This window comes from Mus caroli, unplaced genomic scaffold (genome assembly GCF_978045245.1).
Source record: "Mus caroli unplaced genomic scaffold, Mus_caroli_1 scaffold_12, whole genome shotgun sequence".
In the NCBI taxonomy this organism is placed as follows: domain Eukaryota; kingdom Metazoa; phylum Chordata; class Mammalia; order Rodentia; family Muridae; genus Mus; species Mus caroli.
This window is the reverse complement of record NW_028227267.1, coordinates 50974591-50994197: the sequence shown is the minus strand read 5'-3', so window position 1 is coordinate 50994197 and position 19607 is coordinate 50974591. Positions and strand designations below refer to the sequence as shown.

At 47.1% G+C, this 19607-nt stretch overlaps 1 protein-coding gene across 5 annotated transcripts; it reads right to left on the bottom strand.

The window, feature by feature from the left end:
• Positions 1-655: 655 nt before the first annotated feature.
• Positions 656-15555, bottom strand: LOC110309062 (bcl-2-like protein 2). Of its 5 annotated transcripts, XM_085828644.1 has the most exons (10): positions 15443-15555; positions 15057-15144; positions 14155-14594; positions 13468-13584; positions 3836-3950; positions 3105-3172; positions 2879-2985; positions 1758-1845; positions 1525-1676; positions 656-781 (listed from the first exon to the last, which is right to left on the bottom strand). In XM_085828644.1, the coding sequence occupies exons 3-10, from the start codon at positions 14584-14586 to the stop codon at positions 742-744; spliced, it is 1119 nt and encodes a 372-aa protein (XP_085684770.1). In that variant the 5' UTR covers positions 14587-14594; positions 15057-15144; positions 15443-15555; the 3' UTR covers positions 656-741. The 5 variants fall into 5 exon arrangements, with proteins under 5 accessions (XP_085684770.1, XP_021037089.1, XP_029324926.1 ...); XM_021181430.3 differs by lacking the exons at positions 13468-13584; positions 14155-14594; positions 15057-15144; positions 15443-15555 and adding an exon at positions 4306-4659; XM_029469066.2 differs by lacking the exons at positions 13468-13584; positions 14155-14594; positions 15057-15144; positions 15443-15555 and adding an exon at positions 4131-4202.
• Positions 15556-19607: the final 4052 nt, after the last annotated feature.

Genomic DNA, 19607 nt, shown 5'->3' with positions numbered 1-19607 from the left:
CATTCCCTCCAAATAAAAGGGAAAAAAAAGGTAAAGAAAAAAACAAAACAAAACAAAACCACCTGAAAAACAAAAATACCCCCAAACTCCCCAAAACAAAGTAGTGCATTTCCCCAAGGGTGAGGGGAATTTACACTGGAGCCGCTGGGAGCGAGATCTTCCGGCTACAGAAACCTGCAAAGAAAGACACTCAAAACAGAAAAAGAAACACAAAAGGAATAACAAAATAGATCACCAGGCAAACTGGAGGGGCAGGGAGCCGGAGGAAAGAGGGGTAGGGTGGGCGGAGACCTGGTAGGACAGGAGCAGGCAGGCAGGGACTGCAAAAGGCAGGGAGAAGACGAGGGAAGGGAACAAGCTGAACAGTTTGGTGTCCTTCCAGAGCCCTGGGTAAAAAAAAGCCCTCCTACCACCCGAGCCCACCTACCCCTGAGCAGGCCCAGAGAGGATGGAGGGGAGCAGGGAAACAGGGAGCAGCTTGCACAGTTGAGATGTGTCCATGGCGAATCCCCAGAAGGACTCTGTAGCCCCTGCCCCGCGCCCTGGGCCTCCCCTATTCCCAGAGCAGGTCCCTCCTCAGTTAGTTATAGGATTCTCCCCCCTTCCACAGTATATCTTTTTTTTTTTTTAAATATTTTTTTCCATCAAGGTCATCTTCTGTTTTTCTTTTTTTTTTTTTAATTCTTTTTTTTTTCCTTCTTTCCTCTTTTTTCCTCTCTCTCCTCCTAATACACACTTTTTTTAGTAAGGGGAATACCATGATGTCGCTCTAGCCCGGCCCCTGGAAGAAAGAAGGAGAGTTAGGTGTTAACAGGGTTACTAGAGAGTTCAGTGCAAGACCCTCCCCATGGGCCCGCAACTGCCCCAGTGACTGAGGGGAGCATCTCAAAAGTGAGGCCTCAATCCAGGAATAACACAAATGGCAAACTGGGGGGCCTTGACATGGGAAACAGGGCAAGGAAGTCCATCTAAGATACTGAGGGACAAGAAAAAGGATCCATTGTTTGTCCAGTGCTCCACAGCACTTAAACCCTATCTGGTAAAAAGGCAGGGTTTATCTTAATGTGCGATTGAAATGCAAGGACAGAAGTAAATGAAGCCCAGCCACACTCTGGAGCCACTAGGTCCCATCAGACAGCTGACCTTGGGTACAGTTCTCCCACGCGGCTGTGGGAGGACCAGCCAGGAGCTGGATCCTTCCACACACGGGGAAAATAACAAAGTCCAAGCAGTGCTTTCCCTACCCTGAGGCCTTATAGCTCAGGGTAAATAAACACTCTCACTGCCACCAACTCCCAAAAGAAGGTGGAGGGAGGAAACATCTCAGAACAAATCCACCCTCATCATCAGTTTCTGTTCAAGAAAACCCAGACCTGGCCTGCAACTACTTCCTCACTCTGCACAAGCAGGACCAAGTCCCTGCAACCAAAGGGAGGACAGGGGGTAAGGGTCCTCAGGTGAGGAGAGGACGAAGCCTAAGGGCTCATGGGAGGCGGGGAAGAGGAGCAGCCCATCTATCCTGACCTGTAGATTCGACCCCGGGGCCTGCTGTTAAAAGCACTGTAGAATCGAGATCGGGAGCTGTTGTAGTTGGTAGTCCGGGCACGGTATCGGGAGCGCGGGAAACCCCGGTCTGTTGTGCTGATACCTGGTCTGTTGGTTCGTTTGGGAATCACCTGAAAAGGACAGAGAACACCAAGGCTTGGAGTCAAGCCAGAGAATGTGTACAGAATGGCTAGCCAGGGCACTATGCTTACCTTGATTTGTCTTCCTCTAAACAGGGACTCATCTAAGGCCAGGGACGTCCTCACTGACTCTTTGTCCGAGAACTCTATATATGCAAACCTGGAAAGAAGATCAGACTTTACAAAGAGCTTACAGGTTAAACCCAACCTGTAATATACTTAGCTGGAAGTATAGTATGGTAACATTTTAAAAACTTCTAAATATTATTGAGTATAATGAACAGTTTATAATCCCAGCTTCTCAGTAGGCTGAGGCAGGGGAACCTAAGATCATGGTCTGCGCAAGCTACAGAGTTGCTAAGACCAACCTGGGCCACTTAAGAGAACCCATTCCACAATAAAGTTTGAAAAGGTGTGAGTGTGTGATATGTCTCAGTAGGAGGACCTGCCTAGCACACATTCTAAGTCCAAAGGTTCAGTCTCCAGTAGCACCAAAATTAAATCAACTAGACCCAGATTTCCATAAAGCCATACACAAACAGCTGGTGCTGACTGATGCTGCCCTCCCTCCCTCCCTTTCTAGTTTACCATCCCACCCCTGCCCAGTCTTTAGTTTACTACCTGGTCACTGAAGGCATTTAATATCCAACTACTGATATAGAGACACTTAGCAGGCATACTTGTTTCAACAAGCAATTACTATTCTTTGGGAAATGCTTTTTTGGTTTTGTTGTTGTTATTGGTTTTGGTTTTTTTTAGACAGGGTTTCTCTGTATAGCCCTGGCTGTCCTGGAACTCACTCTATAGACCAAGCTGGCTCAGAAATCTGCCTGTCTCTGCCTCCCAAGTGCTGGGATTAAAGGCGTGCGCCACCACACCCAGCTCAAATTAGGCCAGTCATGGTGGTATAAACCTAAAGTCTAATCCCAGTTTAATTCTGAGTTTAAGGCCAGCCTGGTCTATAGAGGTAATTCCAGTAATAGCCAGGGTTAAACAGAGAAACTCTGACTTGAAAACAAAACCAACCGACCACATAAATAAGAACCTTTAAAATGAGTTAACACTCTTTTGACTAGATTGACAATACACATCAGCATGTTCAAGGTCCTGGGTTCGATTCCGAGCTCATGTATTTTTCACGTATTTTTAAACTGTGAGTAAAATGATCTCAACTTATCCCCCTACTTACTTACCCTTTGGGATGGCCACTAAATTTGTCACAGAGTATAGTAACACGGTTGACTGAGCCACAGCCATGAAAATGAGCTTCCAGCTCTTCTGCTGTTGCACCATAGTCCACCTAAGGAAAGGAACACTTTACAAGTACTGGGGAAACTCCCAATTTGCACACATAACAAAGTAAGGAATAAGAAACAAAGTCCCCCCAAAGCCCAAAGCAGACTATTCCTTGATACATACATTGCCAACGTAGATAGAGCGGGCATCAGCCTCCATCTTCTCCTCAAGAGACATGATCACTGGGCCAGCTTTTAGAGGGGAAAAAATGACTTTAAGCAAGCACATTTTCTGCTCGATCAATACATACACCCTTTCACCCGCAGGCTAAATTGTTGGTATACTTCTGCTATACCAAGTACCCGGAACAATGTTTAGCACATAGTAGGTTTCAATATACATTAGAGAAACTATCTCTTAAAAAACCATAGAAAATGGTGTTAAGATTTTACATTTCTCAAGTCGTGTCTCTATTCAGCTTTAGCTGAAATGCCTCAAAGCAAACAAAACAGAATGGACTGAAATCGAACATTTTTAAAGAACTCCCTCCCTTACTGCCACCAATCAGCTCCTAAGTCCTAACTAAAGAGTCTCTAACTGAAAACTGTTAAGACTTGAAGGTCAAATGCCAGCTGATAATCGCCACAAGAAGGGTACAGACAAACTAAGAACAAAGAGAAACACATTTATAAATGAGACAAAGGAAGGCACCAGACTATCGCCACCAAAACGGCTTGTGTCTAACAAAGGTCAGTAGAACACATAATGGACTATGACCACACAGCACCTGCCCAGAAAAAAACTGCTCAGCCGAGCAGCTTCAAGGTCCCCAGCTTCTGCCACGCTGCGGTCTTCCCCCACCACCCTATCAACCAAAGACCCGGGGCTGTGCGTGCATGAGGCGATCTACTCACCATTGCCTGGGGGTGGACTCATATTCATCTGCTTCTCTACCTCGTTTTGTAGCTCCTTTAGCTTCTCTGCCTCTTCCTCCATCTCCCTGACTCGAGCTTTGATCGCTTCTAGCTCCTACAATGAATGAGCAGGGCATGCAGTTAACCAGACGCAGGGGCTGTGCCGTACATTTTGTCTGGGCCCGGCCACAGCCATGCTCGGCCATTTCCCTCGCCTCGTGCGAGGGTCGTGATTGAAATAAAAAATATATATTTTTAAACAAACACGCAGAAAAAATGAAAAGAGTCAATTTACCTTCTCTAGAGCCACCCTAGACACCCATGATGCCCCATCAGGCCGCTCACGAACGGCCTCGGCCCGCCACCAGCCACGTTATTCCCCGCCCAACCCCACCCCCCGCCTGCCTGCCTACTGTCCGTGCTCTGGGCCTCCCATGACCCGGCCCGCTCGCTCGGCCTCCTCCCCTCACCGGGTCCTCAATGGCGCCGTCGCCGGGGTCGGCCTCAACCAGTCCCGGCTCTTCCTCCTCCTCCTGACTGCCGGGGGCTCCCGAGCCGGGCCCAGGACCCGGAGCTCCCGGAGGGGCGCGGGGCCGGGGCGGCTCCTCTTCGGGCTCGGGCTCCGGCAGCAGCTCCCCAGGCTCCAGCTCCTCAGACTCCAGGCCGTTCCCGTAGTCCCCTGCGCCCCCCGGGTCCCCCTCCCCGGCCTCCCCACCGGCCCCGGGCACAAGATGGCGCCGCCGCCCCGGCCCGGAGCCCCGACCGCCCGCAGCCCCCGCTGCTGCTGCCGCCGCCGCCGCCGCCGCCATCGCCGCTCAGACTGGGGCCCGCCGCTCGGCGATTGGAGAACTGAGCCGGCCACGCCGAGGATTCATTAGTCAGTCAGCCTGCCCGTTACCCCGAGCTCGAATACTATTGGGGAATTCTACTTGGCAATCAAACGAGGCCCCACCTCTAAGGCGGGCCACTGTGCCAAATTCTCTGAACCCGGTAGGTGAAATATGCCTGTCAATCAACACACCCCACCTCCTGTCGAGTCCTTAGGTAACAATACGCCCGCACTGTGACGACCTTCCGCTCATCCTCCGCCCATGGGCGGGCCCACAACATGGAGGATGCTCCGCAATTGGCCTCTGACTGGTGAGGCGAAAAGGACCAATCTTCCAAACGCCTCACCGAAGCGGCCCATTCTTGGATGCCGATTGGCTTATGGGATTCGACGGGCAGACACCCGTTGTGCGACAGGTGAACCTTGCTCTCGAAAGGGTGGCCTGGCTTAAAGCTAGGGAATTCCTAGGCAGAGTGTGGTGGCGTACGCCTTTAATACCAGCGCTCAGAAAGCGGAGGCAAGTGGATTTCTGTGAGTTCAAAACTAGACTACTTACAGAATGAATTCCCAGGGCAGTCTGCACTACATAGAAAAGTAACCTCAAAAATAAAAAAAGGATCAGCAAACCTCACTCCCACTAGGAGTTGTGTCCCGTTGTTCGGCATAGGTTATTGTTTTTAGACTAAGATTCAGCCAGTTTTCTTGCCTAACTTGTTACAACACCCTCTTTTTCTTGGCCAGCTGACCTGTCAAAAATTCCTTACTGTAGCCTTAGGGCTAGTTTGCAAGTATGGTCTCCACACTTTCCCCGGTTTACCCGAGGTTCACAGATTTAGCCCTATATGTGCAGTTTCTCCTAAACCAGACCACCTCAGTGAGAATGCCTTCCACCAGCTTTCCCATTTTATCTTGAGACAAGTGGGCCTATTTCCACTGCACTCTTAACCATTCTGTGCTCCTTCCTAGCTAAGCAGAGTGCCTGCAGACAAGGGGTCAAGTCCTGTTTATATTTCTATCCGCAATTTTGTGTGATTATTGGGTGACTGCAACTTCTAGGTGTAATTTCCTAGCTTCCAAACCACTTTGAAGACCACTGGGGGTAATTCTCCATTCAAGTTCTCAAGACAGCTCTGCACCTTCAAATAACCATGAGAGCTGGCCCTGGAGAAGGTAGTATGATACCCACACTCCAGAAGAAATTCCACACATTTATAAAAATTAAAGAACAGTAGTACTAAATCTGCAAGAGGACTTTTTGTAGACAGATCAAACCACAAGTCTGAGGGGTAGATTCATACAAGCACAATCAAAAAGGCTAACTTGGTTATTACAACAGGGGAGTGGGGCAAAAGCAAAGTCGGAAGCACAGCTGATTTACCCCACTGTTGCAGTCCTTACCTCAGAAGCTTGGGAGCTGGAAGCAGAGTCGCACTCTTGCTGTGGATCCATCCGAACTGAAGTTGATCACCGAAGTCAGGCACCAAATGCGTTCCAAAGAACCTTACACCGATTCCAGCCAATTCAAAATCTGAAGGGTTTGCTGGCACCCAATTTAAGCAAGGTTAACTAAGGGAAATGTGATTACCAAATGCCTTCGTGTGATGATGGTGGTGTTTTGAGACAGGATCTCACTGACTGACTGACTCTGGCTGGCCTGAAACTCAATTTATAGTTTAGGCTGACCTAATCTCACACAGACCCCACCTACCTCTACTCCCTAAACTCTGGGAATAAAGGTGTGTGCTGCCACACCCATCTATTAAGTAAATAACCTTTGCAAAACCGTATTTCCCTAAATCCTTTTGATTGAATTTTGTTGTTTGATACAGGATCTTTGTGTAGCCCTGGCTTTCCTTGATCTCTCTCTGTAGACCAGCCTGGCTTTAAGCTCCCAAATGCTGGGATTAAAGGCATGCGCCACCACCATTGCCCGGCTGTGTGTTTTTTTGTTTGGTTGGGTTTTTTTGTTTTTTGTTTTTTGGGTTTTTTTTTTGAGACAGGGCTGTATTATATAGTCTGGCCTTACACCTGAGATCCTCCTACCCAAGGAGCATCCTGAGGCTATTATTTTCCTCTCAGCACTGTGATACACATGTGTAATCTTAGCACCTGAGAAGCTGAAGCAGAAAAACAACCAGGAGTTCCAGGCCAGTCTGCACAGTGAGTAACTAGTCACACGCCTTTAATCCCAGCACCTGGAGGCAGAGGCAAGTGGATCTCTGGGAGTTTGAGGCCAGCCGGTCTATAGGTTGAATTTCAGGACAGCCAGGCCACAGAGAAACCTTGTCTCAAAAGCCACAGTTTTTGATATTCTTAGAGAGGAGCTGAGTTCAGTTCTCGGCACATGCTCACTCCACCCGTAACTTCAGCTCTATCGAATCCAACACCTCCTGGCCTCCACAGGAACTAGCTCACATGCACATACTCTCTCCCACACACGTATAAATTTTTAAAATCTTTAAAAAACAAAATATCCCACAGAGCTAGGCGTAATAACATAACAGACTCCTGAATTCCTAACACTTGGGGGATGGGGAAGCAGAAGCATCAGGAGTTCGAGGCCAGCCTCACTTATATAGGAAAGCTGAGGCTAGCCTGGGCTACATGAGACCCTGTCTCAAAAAAAAAGGGGGGGGAGGGCTGTGCCCAGAGACAGGTTGAGTTCAAGGCCAGCCTTGTCTACATAGTGTGTTTCAGGACATAGTGAGCTACATAAGTACACAGTAAGATCCTATGGCTTCTAACCTCCTAATGCTAGGATTAAAGGCTCTCTCAATTTTTAATGAGGCTCCTAGAAAAATGTAAAGCTCTTTTTGTGACTTGCATTATATTTCACTGGTCAGTGATGACATATGACTTGAAGCCTTATGCTATTTTGAAAGACTTACTACTTTTCTATGTATGTATATGTGTGTTTGTGTGAATTTATGTGTAGCACTGGCATGTAGGAGTCCACAGAAGCCAAAGGGTATCAGATTCCAGGGAACTGGAGTACAGGTAGTGGTGAGCTGTTCTCTGGGTGCTGAGATGTGAACCAGGTCCTCTGTAAGAGCAGTAAGCACTCATAATGCTGAGCTATCTGTCCAGCCTCTCGAGTCTATTTTAGAAAAGACCCTGGTATCTTCTGATGTGGTCTATCCTAGCTTGCATTAACTTCCTAGCTCAGACCGTGTACAGAAGTGAGGTAGCATTTAAATGTGAAAGGGCTTCTACCAGGCTGCTTCATGTCAGCTTTGACTGGATAACTTTTAAAACATGTTATTTATGTATGGGTCTGTGTTCTGGTGCCCACAGAAAACAGGGGTGTTTATCATCTCCTGGAGCTGGAGGTTTGAACTACATGGCCCTGATTCTAGGATCTGAGCTCCTCTGAGTTAGGCAGCAAGTGCTCTTAGCCACAGCCATTTCTCTAGCTCAACCGATAGGCTAACTTCCATTCTCTCTTTTTCAACTTTTTATTTGAAGGAAGCACACGTCATGGCACTGGTGTGAGCTGCCAAACTCAGTATACCCTTTCCATTGTCCAAGACTGAACTTGGATTGCCAGGCATGATGGCAAGGACTGTTACCCACTGAGTCATCTCGCCAGCCCACTGAGTGGCTAATTTTTTGATAAAGGGTCTGTCTACGTAGCCCTGGCTGGCTTACAACTCACGATGTAGACAGATCAGCCCCCACCTTTCAGTGACACCTCCCATCCCTTGAATGTTGAGACTGCAAGTACATACGCCCATCACCGAGCTTGACTGCTTACAGTTTTAACTTTTTATCTAAAAAACTTGCTTTCAGTTGCTCTATCAGATGCTTATATTTATTACCCCTCCCCCCAAAATCAGAAAATACTGACAGCAGAAAGAACAAAACCTACCCATTAGACAAAACCACAAATGGTACCTTTGTCTGCTGAAGACTTCACACTATCACATTCTATTTTCTCTCTCTCTCTCTCTCTTTTTTTTTTTTTTTTTTTTTTTGGTTTTTTTCAAGACAGGGTTTCTCTGTGTAGCCTTGGCTGTCCTGGAACTCACTTTGTAGACCAGGCTGGCCTCGAACTCAGAGATCTGCCTGCCTCTGCCTCCCAAGTGCTGGGATTAAAGGTGTGTGCCACCACGCCCGGTCACATTCTATTTTCTAACCTATATAAGTTTTATAGGAAAATATAAAAATGTTTAAGTGCTAGTAGATACCTTCCATTATACTGTAATTCGTAGTTTTTACTTGTCATCTTAGACATGAGGATTTCCCTGGTCATTTGATTTAAAATTAGAGAATCTACATATTTCTATCCTTCATCCTGTTATTTAAAAATAGAATCTTTAGACAGGGTCTCACACGGAGGTCAGGCTGGCCTTGAACTTGCAGAGCTGCCTAGCAGCTGCCTCCCTAACACTACAATGAAAGATGTGTGTCACCAGGCATCTTTCCTCATAGTATTTACTACCTTCTAACATAGTTATGAGATTTATTTATTGTTTGACCCCCTACTGGAGTGTAAGAGCAACATGTGAGCTGAGATGTGTCTTCCCATTCTCTTTGCCTGTGAGCCTAGAACTGTGTTAAATATGCAGGAAACATTTGAACATTTTTCTCTAGAGATGATGAATGAAGAGCAACCATTATATTATGCTTTCTGGTCAAAATTTCTGTTGTGTGTTTGTGTGTGTGTGTGTGTGTGTGTGTGTGTGTGTGTGTTGAACAGGGTCTTATATAAGCCACAGTGGCACTGATCCTGCCTCTTATTTCCCCAAAGCTAGAATTATAAACTGGCAGCACCACATCCAGCTTTGGGATATATTTATAGGTTATTGATTAGTTATATATTATTATTTTATGGTTATTCCCCATAACCATATTTAAGGGTGTTTTTTTTAATTTTCAAAGAATTCAGCCAGACCTGGTGGCACACACCTGGAATCTCAACACTGAGTCTGAGGCCAGACTGGGCTACAAGCTACAAAAAAATGAAAGAAAAAGAGAACAAAAACTTGATAAAGAATATCTATGATCTACCCAATTGAAAGAAACTAGGGTTTGGGTTTTGTTCTTTCTCCTGACAATGAGTCTTACCTTGCAGCCCGGTGGCTTGGAGCTGACTATATGTAGTCCCAGCCAGATCTACACTTAAAGTCCTTGCTCCTGAAGTGCAAGAGATTTATAGCATAAGCAAGGACTACCCCAACCCAACCTCTCTACCCCCACAGTGGTCAGAAATTATAACTAAGTGTTGCCCAACTTTATTAAAAGTGCCATCTGGATGACTTGCATTTACACAGAACTATATAAAGAAAACAGTCATCTATCCCTTTGGACAGTCTAAAACTTAGTAATCAGACCATTATAAAGTAACACATTAGCCTAAATTATAATGAGGCTGATAGACAAACCTAAGGCCTTCTGGATCCCCGCCTGGTATTGCTAAAAGGACAGAGATATAAACTATTCGATTTGCCTGCGATTCTGACACTAAGTATCTTTGCAGAAAACTCTGCCGTCTGAGGAACTGGACAGCTCTGAACCTCACTGTTTTCCAGGTTGCTTTGGCGGCCAAGAAACTCACAGCTGAGTTCACAGCCTAGCTTTTGTATTTGAGAATAGTACTTAAGAACAACCTGCATGCATTGATTACTCTTTTGCTTTCTATCCGTTTGTTTAGAGGCAAGGTCTCAGGAAGCCTTAGCTGGCCTTGATCTCCCTGTAGACCTGGGTGGCCCACCTTCCTGTCTCTACCTGACTACTGGGATTGCAGTTGTTTGCCACCACACCAAACCAGGATATTTGAGGAGGTGGTTGTTGTGGGTAGGGGCTCCAGATGTACCACATGTGCCTACAGTTTCTGGAGGCTGGGGTTGGTATAGAATTCGTAGGTTTGGGTATTTGGCCAGGGATGGGGTGGGTGTGGTTTTCTTTTTCTTTTCTTTTTTCTTTTTTTTTTTTTAACCTCAATACTTTATTTCCCAAATCCCTATAACTGCAGTTATGCCCCTTAGCAAGGTCATGGTCATAAGAAATGACTGGCTTAGTTCTGCAACCCAGGATGCACAGTATAGAAGTCACAAAACCCTGTTCAGCACTTCTCATTAAATTTCTGGGCTTTATTTATTTATTTTTAATACGACCATTACATATTACACAAAAATAAAAGTCAAATGAACTTGGCATTTATAAATTATTAAATAAAAATACAGGAATATATATTTATATTTATAGAGCTTTTTCTTTTCTTCTAAACTAACCAAATCTGTTCTCCTGCCGTTTATGATTTAAAAAAGTAAAATAGTATATGTATGCCCTAGTGTAAGTGGGGAGTAGGACTGGTAACTGCAGGACTGAGTGCCCACTTGCGCTCTTGCCTTGGCCTAAGCAAAGTCCCTATTTGTCCCTTTGGGCTTTGGAGAGCAAGAACATCCTCTCCAGCTACTTAGTATCTGAAAAATTATATCCATTTCCCTCATTTAAAAAAAATGAAATGGATTTAAAAGTTGGGAGCCATACTCAGCCTTCTTGGCCAAGAGCTAATCCCAAGGAACTATATGGCTCTAAAAGACAGTCCCTGGTTTTCCCTGACAGAAGAGTCTCTGGGTTTCCACTGGCCCTTAAAACGAAGGGCAGAACAGGTCACAACTCTCCACTGTGGTCCCATCTAAGCTTCTGAGAATCCAGACCAAGACCAACCCTTTAGCCTGTCCTAGCACAGCCTCTCCTCCCACCTGGCTGAAGGTCTGCGAGCAGAGCATGTTGGTAACCTGACCCTGGTTCCTGCTGCTCCTGTTTGCTAAAGGGCCCCAGGAATGCTACCTTAGGTAGGTGTCCCATGGGAAGGGTAGAGCAGAGACTTCCCTGGACGTGGAGGAGCACAGGCTCCAGATGGAGCTGATGGTCTAGTCAGTGGTTTTCTAACTTTTTTCAGCAGCAAAGCCCTTACCACAAATAAAATCTTACCCTGAACCCCGATACATAAGACAGCTACAAGGGGGAGCTGTTCTGTTTGAGGACAAACTGCTCAGCCCTCCACTCCCTCATCTCCCTAAGGACTCCTGAGGCAACCCCTAGGACACTTCGGGGCTCTGCCAAGCAGTTTGAAAACCACTGGCCTAGTTTGTCCTGAGCAAGTCAGAGCCTCCCACTCTGACTGCTTGTCACAGACAGCTCCGAGTCTCTTAGATCATCACCCTCGAAACAGACCAACTGGCACATGCAGCCTTCCACATCCCCCATAGACACTATGAAAAAGTGCAACCTTCTCTCAAAAGCCAAAGTCTGGACTAAAACACCTGAGGCCAATTTGGTCCCACATTCTAGCAAGCACAATATGATGCCACATTCTAGGACCAAGTGAAGAGGTGGGTCAGCTGTGGTCTAGCCAAGCTGGTCAGTGCTCAGGAGAGGCAGGTAGGGTTCTAGAGCACTGGGAAGGAAGTCAGCATTAAAGAGCAGCAATGTTAGCACCTTAGGAAGTGCAGCAGTGAGGTCTGGCTCAGGGCATGCATTCGGAGTGAATCATTTCCTCCCTCAAAAGAAAAGGCTAGAGTCTGGATTTGTTCTAGGGGACTGGACTGTGAGTTCTAATGTGACCATCTTCAGAGACTCGAGTGTTGACAACCTATGCAAAGAGCATGGCTTCAAAAGAAAACACGTTAGGTCATGGCAGGTACTCTAGAACCCATATCCCTGGCCCCTGACGGAGCAACAGCACCAAAACCCCACCACCCAGAACAGGCCAGTCAAGGAGTACCTGTCCCCGTCACTGCCAAGGGACTCAGAGCTGGAATGGTCCTCTCAAGGTATCGGCAGTCTCATTGAGACAGTCCAGGAACTAAACTGAACTGTAGATCAGCATTTATGCCTGTATCTTCTAGAGGAAAACTAGATCCCCAATTTAGACTTTGAGCTGGACAGAGAGATCCTAGAAACAGGCAACACTTTAGGCACCATTGTGCCACCGTTGGAGGGGAAGGTGACAGGCAAGTCCAACTACCAAAGCTTCTACCCACCCAGGCTCCACAGCCTTACCCTTTGTCAGCCCAGGTGCACAGATGCACACAACGGGGATGATGAAGAACAAGGCCAGCTGCAGAACTCTTCTCTCCAAAGCCCTGCCAACAACTCTCGGCAGCACCAGAGCCCTAGTCTAGATACAGTGTTCCTCTCTCAGCCTGGAGGCGTAAGGTCAAGGGAAGGGGCAGAGAGGAGAAGGGCAGTGAACTGGCCCTTGTTCTTGCCATAGCAAGAAGGAATGTTTTCTCTAAGTACCCCACCACCAGATTCGACAGACAGCCCAGCATGCACATGAGCATGCTTGCATGTGCACATACATGCACAGGTGTGCCCATGCAGCCCACAGCCACAGCCATTTCACCCAGTCACCTGATCACCAAGCTTCCATCCCAAAGGGAAGTGAATTCTAGGCTCCCTAAATCCCATTCATCTAGTAGAGACACAGATCTTTGAAGTAAGCTCACCGTCCTTGGAGCTACAAGCCATGTTCCGGGTAGTTGTGTGCCCACGATATGGGCATGATTCCTCCCACCTCCCCACCCCCACCCCCCAAGCCGTGGGATGACTCCACTCTCTGGGTTCTTGGCCTTGAAACATTCCTTAATGTTTCCAACTCATTTTCTGCCACCTGCCTGGCATGCTGGGCTCCCACACACACTACCTTCCCCTGCCTTTCTCTGTTCCATGACCATCCAGTTTCTTCCAAGGGCATTCGCTATTGTTCCAGCTCTCCTGGCCCCTAGCCACACCTAGCCCCACCTGGCCCTAGACTTTCTCACTTGCTAGCAAAAAAGGCCCCTACAGTTACCAGGGCCCCCAGTGCCACGGCCCCCGTCAGCACTGTCCTCACTGATGCCCAGTTCCCCTCCCGCAGACGCCGTGCCTCCTCCAGGGCCCCGTCCCCGTATAGAGCTGTGAACTCCGCCTGTGGGAGAGAAGGGAAGTAGAGAAAGGAGAAAGGGAGATCAGGAAAGGATAGTGGAGAGACGAGGGAAGGAAGAGTTCCAGTTCCATCCACTGTGAGCACTGCCCCCATCCCCAGCTGCTCCAGCCAAAGCTCTACTGCCCACAAGCCCCACTGAACCCTGTCCCTGGCTCCTCTGCACTGTCTACGTGAAGTCAGCCCCATCCCGTCCATGGCAATAAAGTTCCGTTCAGAACTGGCATCCTTTGCTAAGGCTTGCCTAGCCATGACCCATCCCTGACCGGCCTCACCACCCATACTATGTACGCAGGGGTCACAACTTTTCACTGAAGGCTCTCTGTTTATAAAACTCTGTATTCGGTCTTCTGCTTGGGACCGTGAAGCCCATCCAGCTATTACTGCATGGCAGCCCTGGAGTACTGTGAGCTTGATGCTCTCAGTCTGATTCCACTTAAATAAGGGAACTCAGCCCTTCCCAGCACAACCCCAGCCTTCCATCAGAGGCCCCATTTTCCCATGAAGACCAACTTTGTAGAGGGATGCGGAGAGCAGCAATTGAGAACTTCTTACCCAGCCCCCACTGCTGTGGATCCAGTCAGCCAGACGTGTCTCCAGGTAGGCCACCATCCAATCCTGCACTTGTCCCACCAAAGGCTCCATTTCTTTGTTGACACTCTCAGCACACAGGGCAGCCCCAAAGACAAAGAATGCCACAAGACGGCCCCAGTTGGGGCCCCCTTGGAAAAGTTCGTCGGAAACCTGGGTGAAGCGTTGCTGGGCTGAGCCTGGGGTCACGTGTAGCTGAGCGGCCAGGTCAGAGAAGGTGCGACGGAAACGGGTCTCAAACTCGTCTCCAGCAGCCCGCATGGCTTGGTGCAGCGGGTCGGCGGCTGGGCCTTCCCCAGGGCCAGCTCCACAGACATAACCCTTCTGCCTCAGCTTATAGCCTACAAAGTCAGCCACTAGAGCCCGTGTGTCTGGGGTTGAGGCTGGGGTCGCCATCCGGGCGGCTGAAAGGGGCAAGGATGACAGACTGACATAAATATAAGGAAATTATTGACAGAGAGCAAGAAGGGACATTTCCTATTTGATCAAGCTCCTGAGATAGGTGAAATGCTCTGAGGCCACTGGGCAGGGCCAAGAAAGAGCAAAGGATTTAAGTCATGGGGAGGTTCAAAGCATAAGCAGCTGGCCACGTATAACATGTCAAATTAAGTGTGCAACAGGAAATCTTATTTTTAGACTACTTCAGATTCCTTTTATACGACAGCACCAGCTGTATGACACCTCTACACACACACACACACACACACACACACCCCTTTTTGGCTACAGGAAGGGGCTTAAGACCTCCCCAGGAGCATGATGCGAAGATGTTGGCAGAGGCACAAGATAGGGAGGAGACAGGGGCTGAATAGGAAGATGGGAAAAGCCAAGGGCTGTAATGGGGCAGAAAGGAAAAGGACACTTACCCAGCCTGGATGGCAGCTCTTAGGACCCAGTGCTGGTGGCGGGGAGCCCCCAGCTGAGGCCTTTCATCCTCCCGGCTAGAGTGGAGCCCTGAAAAGGGGAGGGAGAGAGAACTAGGTGGAAAAGGCCAGGGATCTGGATCTGGCCCGGAAAGAACTGGAACTGCAGCGCCTGGGACTGGGCCCCTACCTCCAACGCTTTGCCAGCTGTGGGACCGATTCCGTGTTTAATGACTGTCCTCTCGGGAAACCTGGGACCACGGGCTTCCTGCCGACACCATCTCTATTCCCGGTTCCCCCCAAGAGCAGCCCAAAGGCCCAGCTCCTCCCATTCCCCCACCCTTAGCTGGTCTCCAACCCCGCCCGCCAGCCAGGTTAAGGAATCTCACGGGTCAGGCCGCAGCCGGGATCCGGAATCCGGTTGTTTCCTGGTGGAGGAGCTGGGAGGGAGGGAGGGAGGGAGAGAGGGAGGAAGGGAAGGAAGAAAGGAGGGAGGAGGGGAGGGCAGGGAGGGAGGGCCCGGCGCCGGGTGATGATGGGACACAGAGATGCGTCCAGAGAGAGGGGCGGGGCTGGGAGGCAGGGCTGGGAAGAGCCACAACTCCAGGAAGAGAGGGCCATTGAAGGGCTGTTCAGAGGCCATAGTGACCTGTGCCGGCTGCCTGCGAAGCCCCCAGTGTCCCCAGAGAAACACACCGGGCCTCAGCAGCTCAGTGCAAATTCAGCATTTCCGGAAGGTCTCTTCTGTTCACGCACTTGTTGAACTTTCCAGCTTGGATTGCGTGCCTAGGAAAAGCAGAGCAGTTCCTATTAAGCTGGGAACAACCTCTTGCCCTTGTGGGGCTAGTAGGAACACTAAACACAAAAATACTTCCCCTCAGGACCTTTAATGCAGTGGGCTCTTCCTTGGCTGGAGTTTCAGCTAGGTATCAAGGTGTCAGGCCTTGGTTTACAGTGTCCACAAGCAATCTTCATCTTTTGTAATCAGATTGATTTTCTTTTCATTTGCTACCCACCATAGGAGTTAATTCTTATTATTTAAAAAAAAAATCAAACAATAAAAGGCACAAATTGATACAAGCTTACTAATCTTACACACCCTTCCTAAATACAGGTTACCAATGTTGGGTTAATACCCGTTTTACAGATTACATCTATAATTTACATGTGAATATCTACATTCACATATACATGGATTATATATACATTTATTCATACACATATGTTTATATAAATATGTGCTTTTATATATACATATACAATATAAATACATATACATGGATTATATATACATTTATTCATACACATATGTTTATATAAATATGTGCTTTTATATATACATATACAATATATAATATATTTATAAGTATAAATATATATATTATATATAATTTATAAATGTATCAATATACGTATAAATATAAAGTATATCAGTATAGTATATCTAAATATTTTTATATATTCCATATATATTTATAATATATACATATATGTATATATAATATACATGTATCTATTTATATGTGCATTTATGTATATATATGTAAGAATATGTATATATAAAAACCGAGTATGTGTGTGTTTTGAAACATGGTTTCTTCTCTGTGTAGCCCTGGCTGCCCTGGAACTCACTTCTTTTTTTTTTTTTTTTTTAAGATTTATTTATTTATTATATGTAAGTACACTGTAGCTGTCTTCAGAGACTCCAGAAGAGGGCATCAGATTTCATTACGGATGGTTGTGAGCCACCATGTGGTTGCTGGGATTTGAACTCAGGACCTTCAGAAGAACAGTCAGCGCTCTTAGCCACTGAGCCATCTCGCCAGCCCGGAACTCACTTCTATAGAGCAGGCTGGCCTTGATCTCACAGGGATTGGCCTGCCTCTGCCTCAGACACTATGGGATTAAAGGCGAGAGGCACCACCGCCCAGCACACAATAATATCTTTCTGTAGAGCAAGTTTCCAGGGCAAGAAGCTTTCTGACTACAGCAGATCCACAGATCTCATCAGTGTGCTGGTCCTCCCACCTCTCCCCCCACCCAGGACTCCTGAAGGTTGCCATTTCTTCAGCTCTGGAACGCCAGTTAAGGCCAGAAAGAGGCAACCCAATTATGTGTCTTCAGTTCTTTCTTGTTACTTCCCCTTGCTTCTCCCACTAACCCCTGATGTTCCCACTTGTCTGTGTGGTCACCGGAGAAGCCACAATGATCATAGTAGCAATCCATTATGGGGATTGATTCTCTCTCTCTCTCTCTCTTTTCCTTGTAGGTCAGTCTGACCTTGAACTCACAATCTGCCTATGCCAGCAGTCCAGATGGTATTGCAGGTGTGAGCCACAGATCTTTCTTTACATGTATAAGTTTTATTCTCACCTCATTCCTGAGACTGCTTAATCCTTATTCCTTGAAAAGGGGAAGCTGAGATTTGGAAAGATTAAACCATTTACCCAAATCCACACATCCAAGGAGAGAAGTGAGGACTTCAGTCTACATCAGTCTGGCCTGTGTTTGAACTCTTGACAATGAATGCCTCAGAATGACCTCCTCTTCCCTCTGGCAGTCAGCACTGTTCTTCCAGCTGGAATCCACAGCAGTTCTGAGTTCCTGCTTAGTCCTTTGCTCTGAACGTACAGCCTGTTCCACTTCTGTGCAGTTCCATCGTTCCACCTGTCCCCGTGTCTCCTTTGTTCTTAGACTGATCATTCTAGATGCCACCAGCAGGACATCCCCATTTGTTTTTAGAGACAGATTGGGTTGGGGTACAGGAATCACCCACAAACCACATGGACACTGATTTCAACCAAGCAGGGACAGTTTATTAAAAACACACCTCAGGACTGAATGATCAAACTTGGGAGCTGAGACTATGATTCTAACCTACTAAACTCTTAAGCCTGAAATCCACAAGCATGTGTGCCAAGTTCTCCCACCACTCAGGATTTAGGGACAGGGACCGCCTTAGGAACACGTCTTTGTGGTGCACCTATCTCGCTCCCATTGGTTGGGTTATTCATCTGTGGCGAGGCGACTTGCCTGGCATTCATGTCTCAACTTGCCAACCAGGATGTCAGTTACCCAGGGAGGTCTTGGAAACGTAAACCATTTGACAGCTATCAAAAACGGAAGTTTTATTCAAAAGGGCTATGGTACTATCTATCGGAAAGGCAGTGTAACAATCTAGTTTAAGGATTTCATTTGCACCATGGTTTATTCTAAGACATTGACCAGAAATAAATACTCTTGGGGTGGGGGGCACTATTTTGCAGTGGGGTCCAGGCTGGCCTTGAACTCACTATGTAGATGAAGACGACCTTAATGAACCGTCTGCATCTCCTGATTAGTGCAGGGATTACAGGAGTACACAGCACACGGAATTTGTTTTTATTACTGGTCTTAAGAGACACTAATATATTTCCGTCTGACCTTTTATTTTTAAGCTCTTTGACTGCCAGGGCTATTTTATTCACATTTGTGTCATGATCAGCACACGTTGACTAAATGAAGCATTTGACACCTCCTGCCAACCTCTGAGCAGTTCCAGTCAGATGTTTAAAGATCTGCTGTTTAAGAAATAAAGACTTGGGCTGGTGAGATGGCTCAGTGGGTAAGAGCACCCGACTGCTCTTCCGAAGGTCCAGAGTTCAAATCCCAGCAACCACATGGTTGCTCACAGCCATCCGTAATGAGATCTGACTCCCTCTTCTGGAGTGTCTGAAGACAGCTACAGTGTACTTACATATAATAAAGAAATAAAGACTTGCGGGGTGCGGTGGCGCATGCCTTTAATCCCAGCACTTGGGAGGCAGGGGCAGGTGGATTTCTGAGTTCTAGGCCAGCCTGGTCTACAAAGTGAGTTCCAGGATAGCCAGGGCTACACAGAGAAACCCTGTCTCAAAAAACCAAAAAAAAAAAAAAAAAAAAAAAAAAAAAAGAAATAAAGACTTATGCCAGACATGATGGCACACTCCTTTAATTCCAGCACTCAGGAGACAGAGGCAAGTGGATCTCTGAGTTCAAGGTCAGCCTGGTCTACGGAGTGAGTTCTAGGACAGCCAGGGATACACACAAAAACCCTGTCTCAGAAAACAAAATCCAACAGCAGCAGCAGCAGCAACAACAACAACAACAGAGAGCTTCTAGGAGACTGTTGGGGTTCAATCCCACAGAGGCAGTTCCCCCTGTTGCTAAGAAGCCTGGATTCATCCTGTAGTGGTTCTTTCTTCCATTGCTCAGTCCAAGTAACTACAAACACTGACAAATTATTTTACAGCTTAAGACACAAAGTATGTTCATGCATGTTATGTGTGAAAGAAGAAACACAACTCAATATGGTTTCTAAAGTGAGTCCCAGCTAATGGTATGTTTAAAGCTGCCATGAAACACACACAGGAATGGACTGTACAGTAACATAGCAGTAAGTCGCACTCTTTATGACCAGTTGAGTCTCTTGTATAGTTGTGTTGGTTAAGCCATCCTGTTAAAAATTTAGACACTTCATGGCTCAGTGAGTGTTTTCCCAGCACGTACAAGGCCCTGGGTTCAAACCTCAACATC

Coding starts and splice junctions, on each gene's coding strand:
- LOC110309062 (XM_085828644.1), bottom strand. CDS start 14,586: ATGGCGACCCCAGCCTCAACCCCAGACACACGGGCTCTAGTGGCTGAC. Junction 3,951..13,467: donor CCGTGGCACTGGGGGCCCTG/GTAACTGTAGGG, acceptor CATTCATTGTAG/GAGCTAGAAGCGATCAAAGC. Junction 782..1,524: donor CCCCGGGGTCGAATCTACAG/GTCAGGATAGAT, acceptor TCTTTCTTCCAG/GGGCCGGGCTAGAGCGACAT.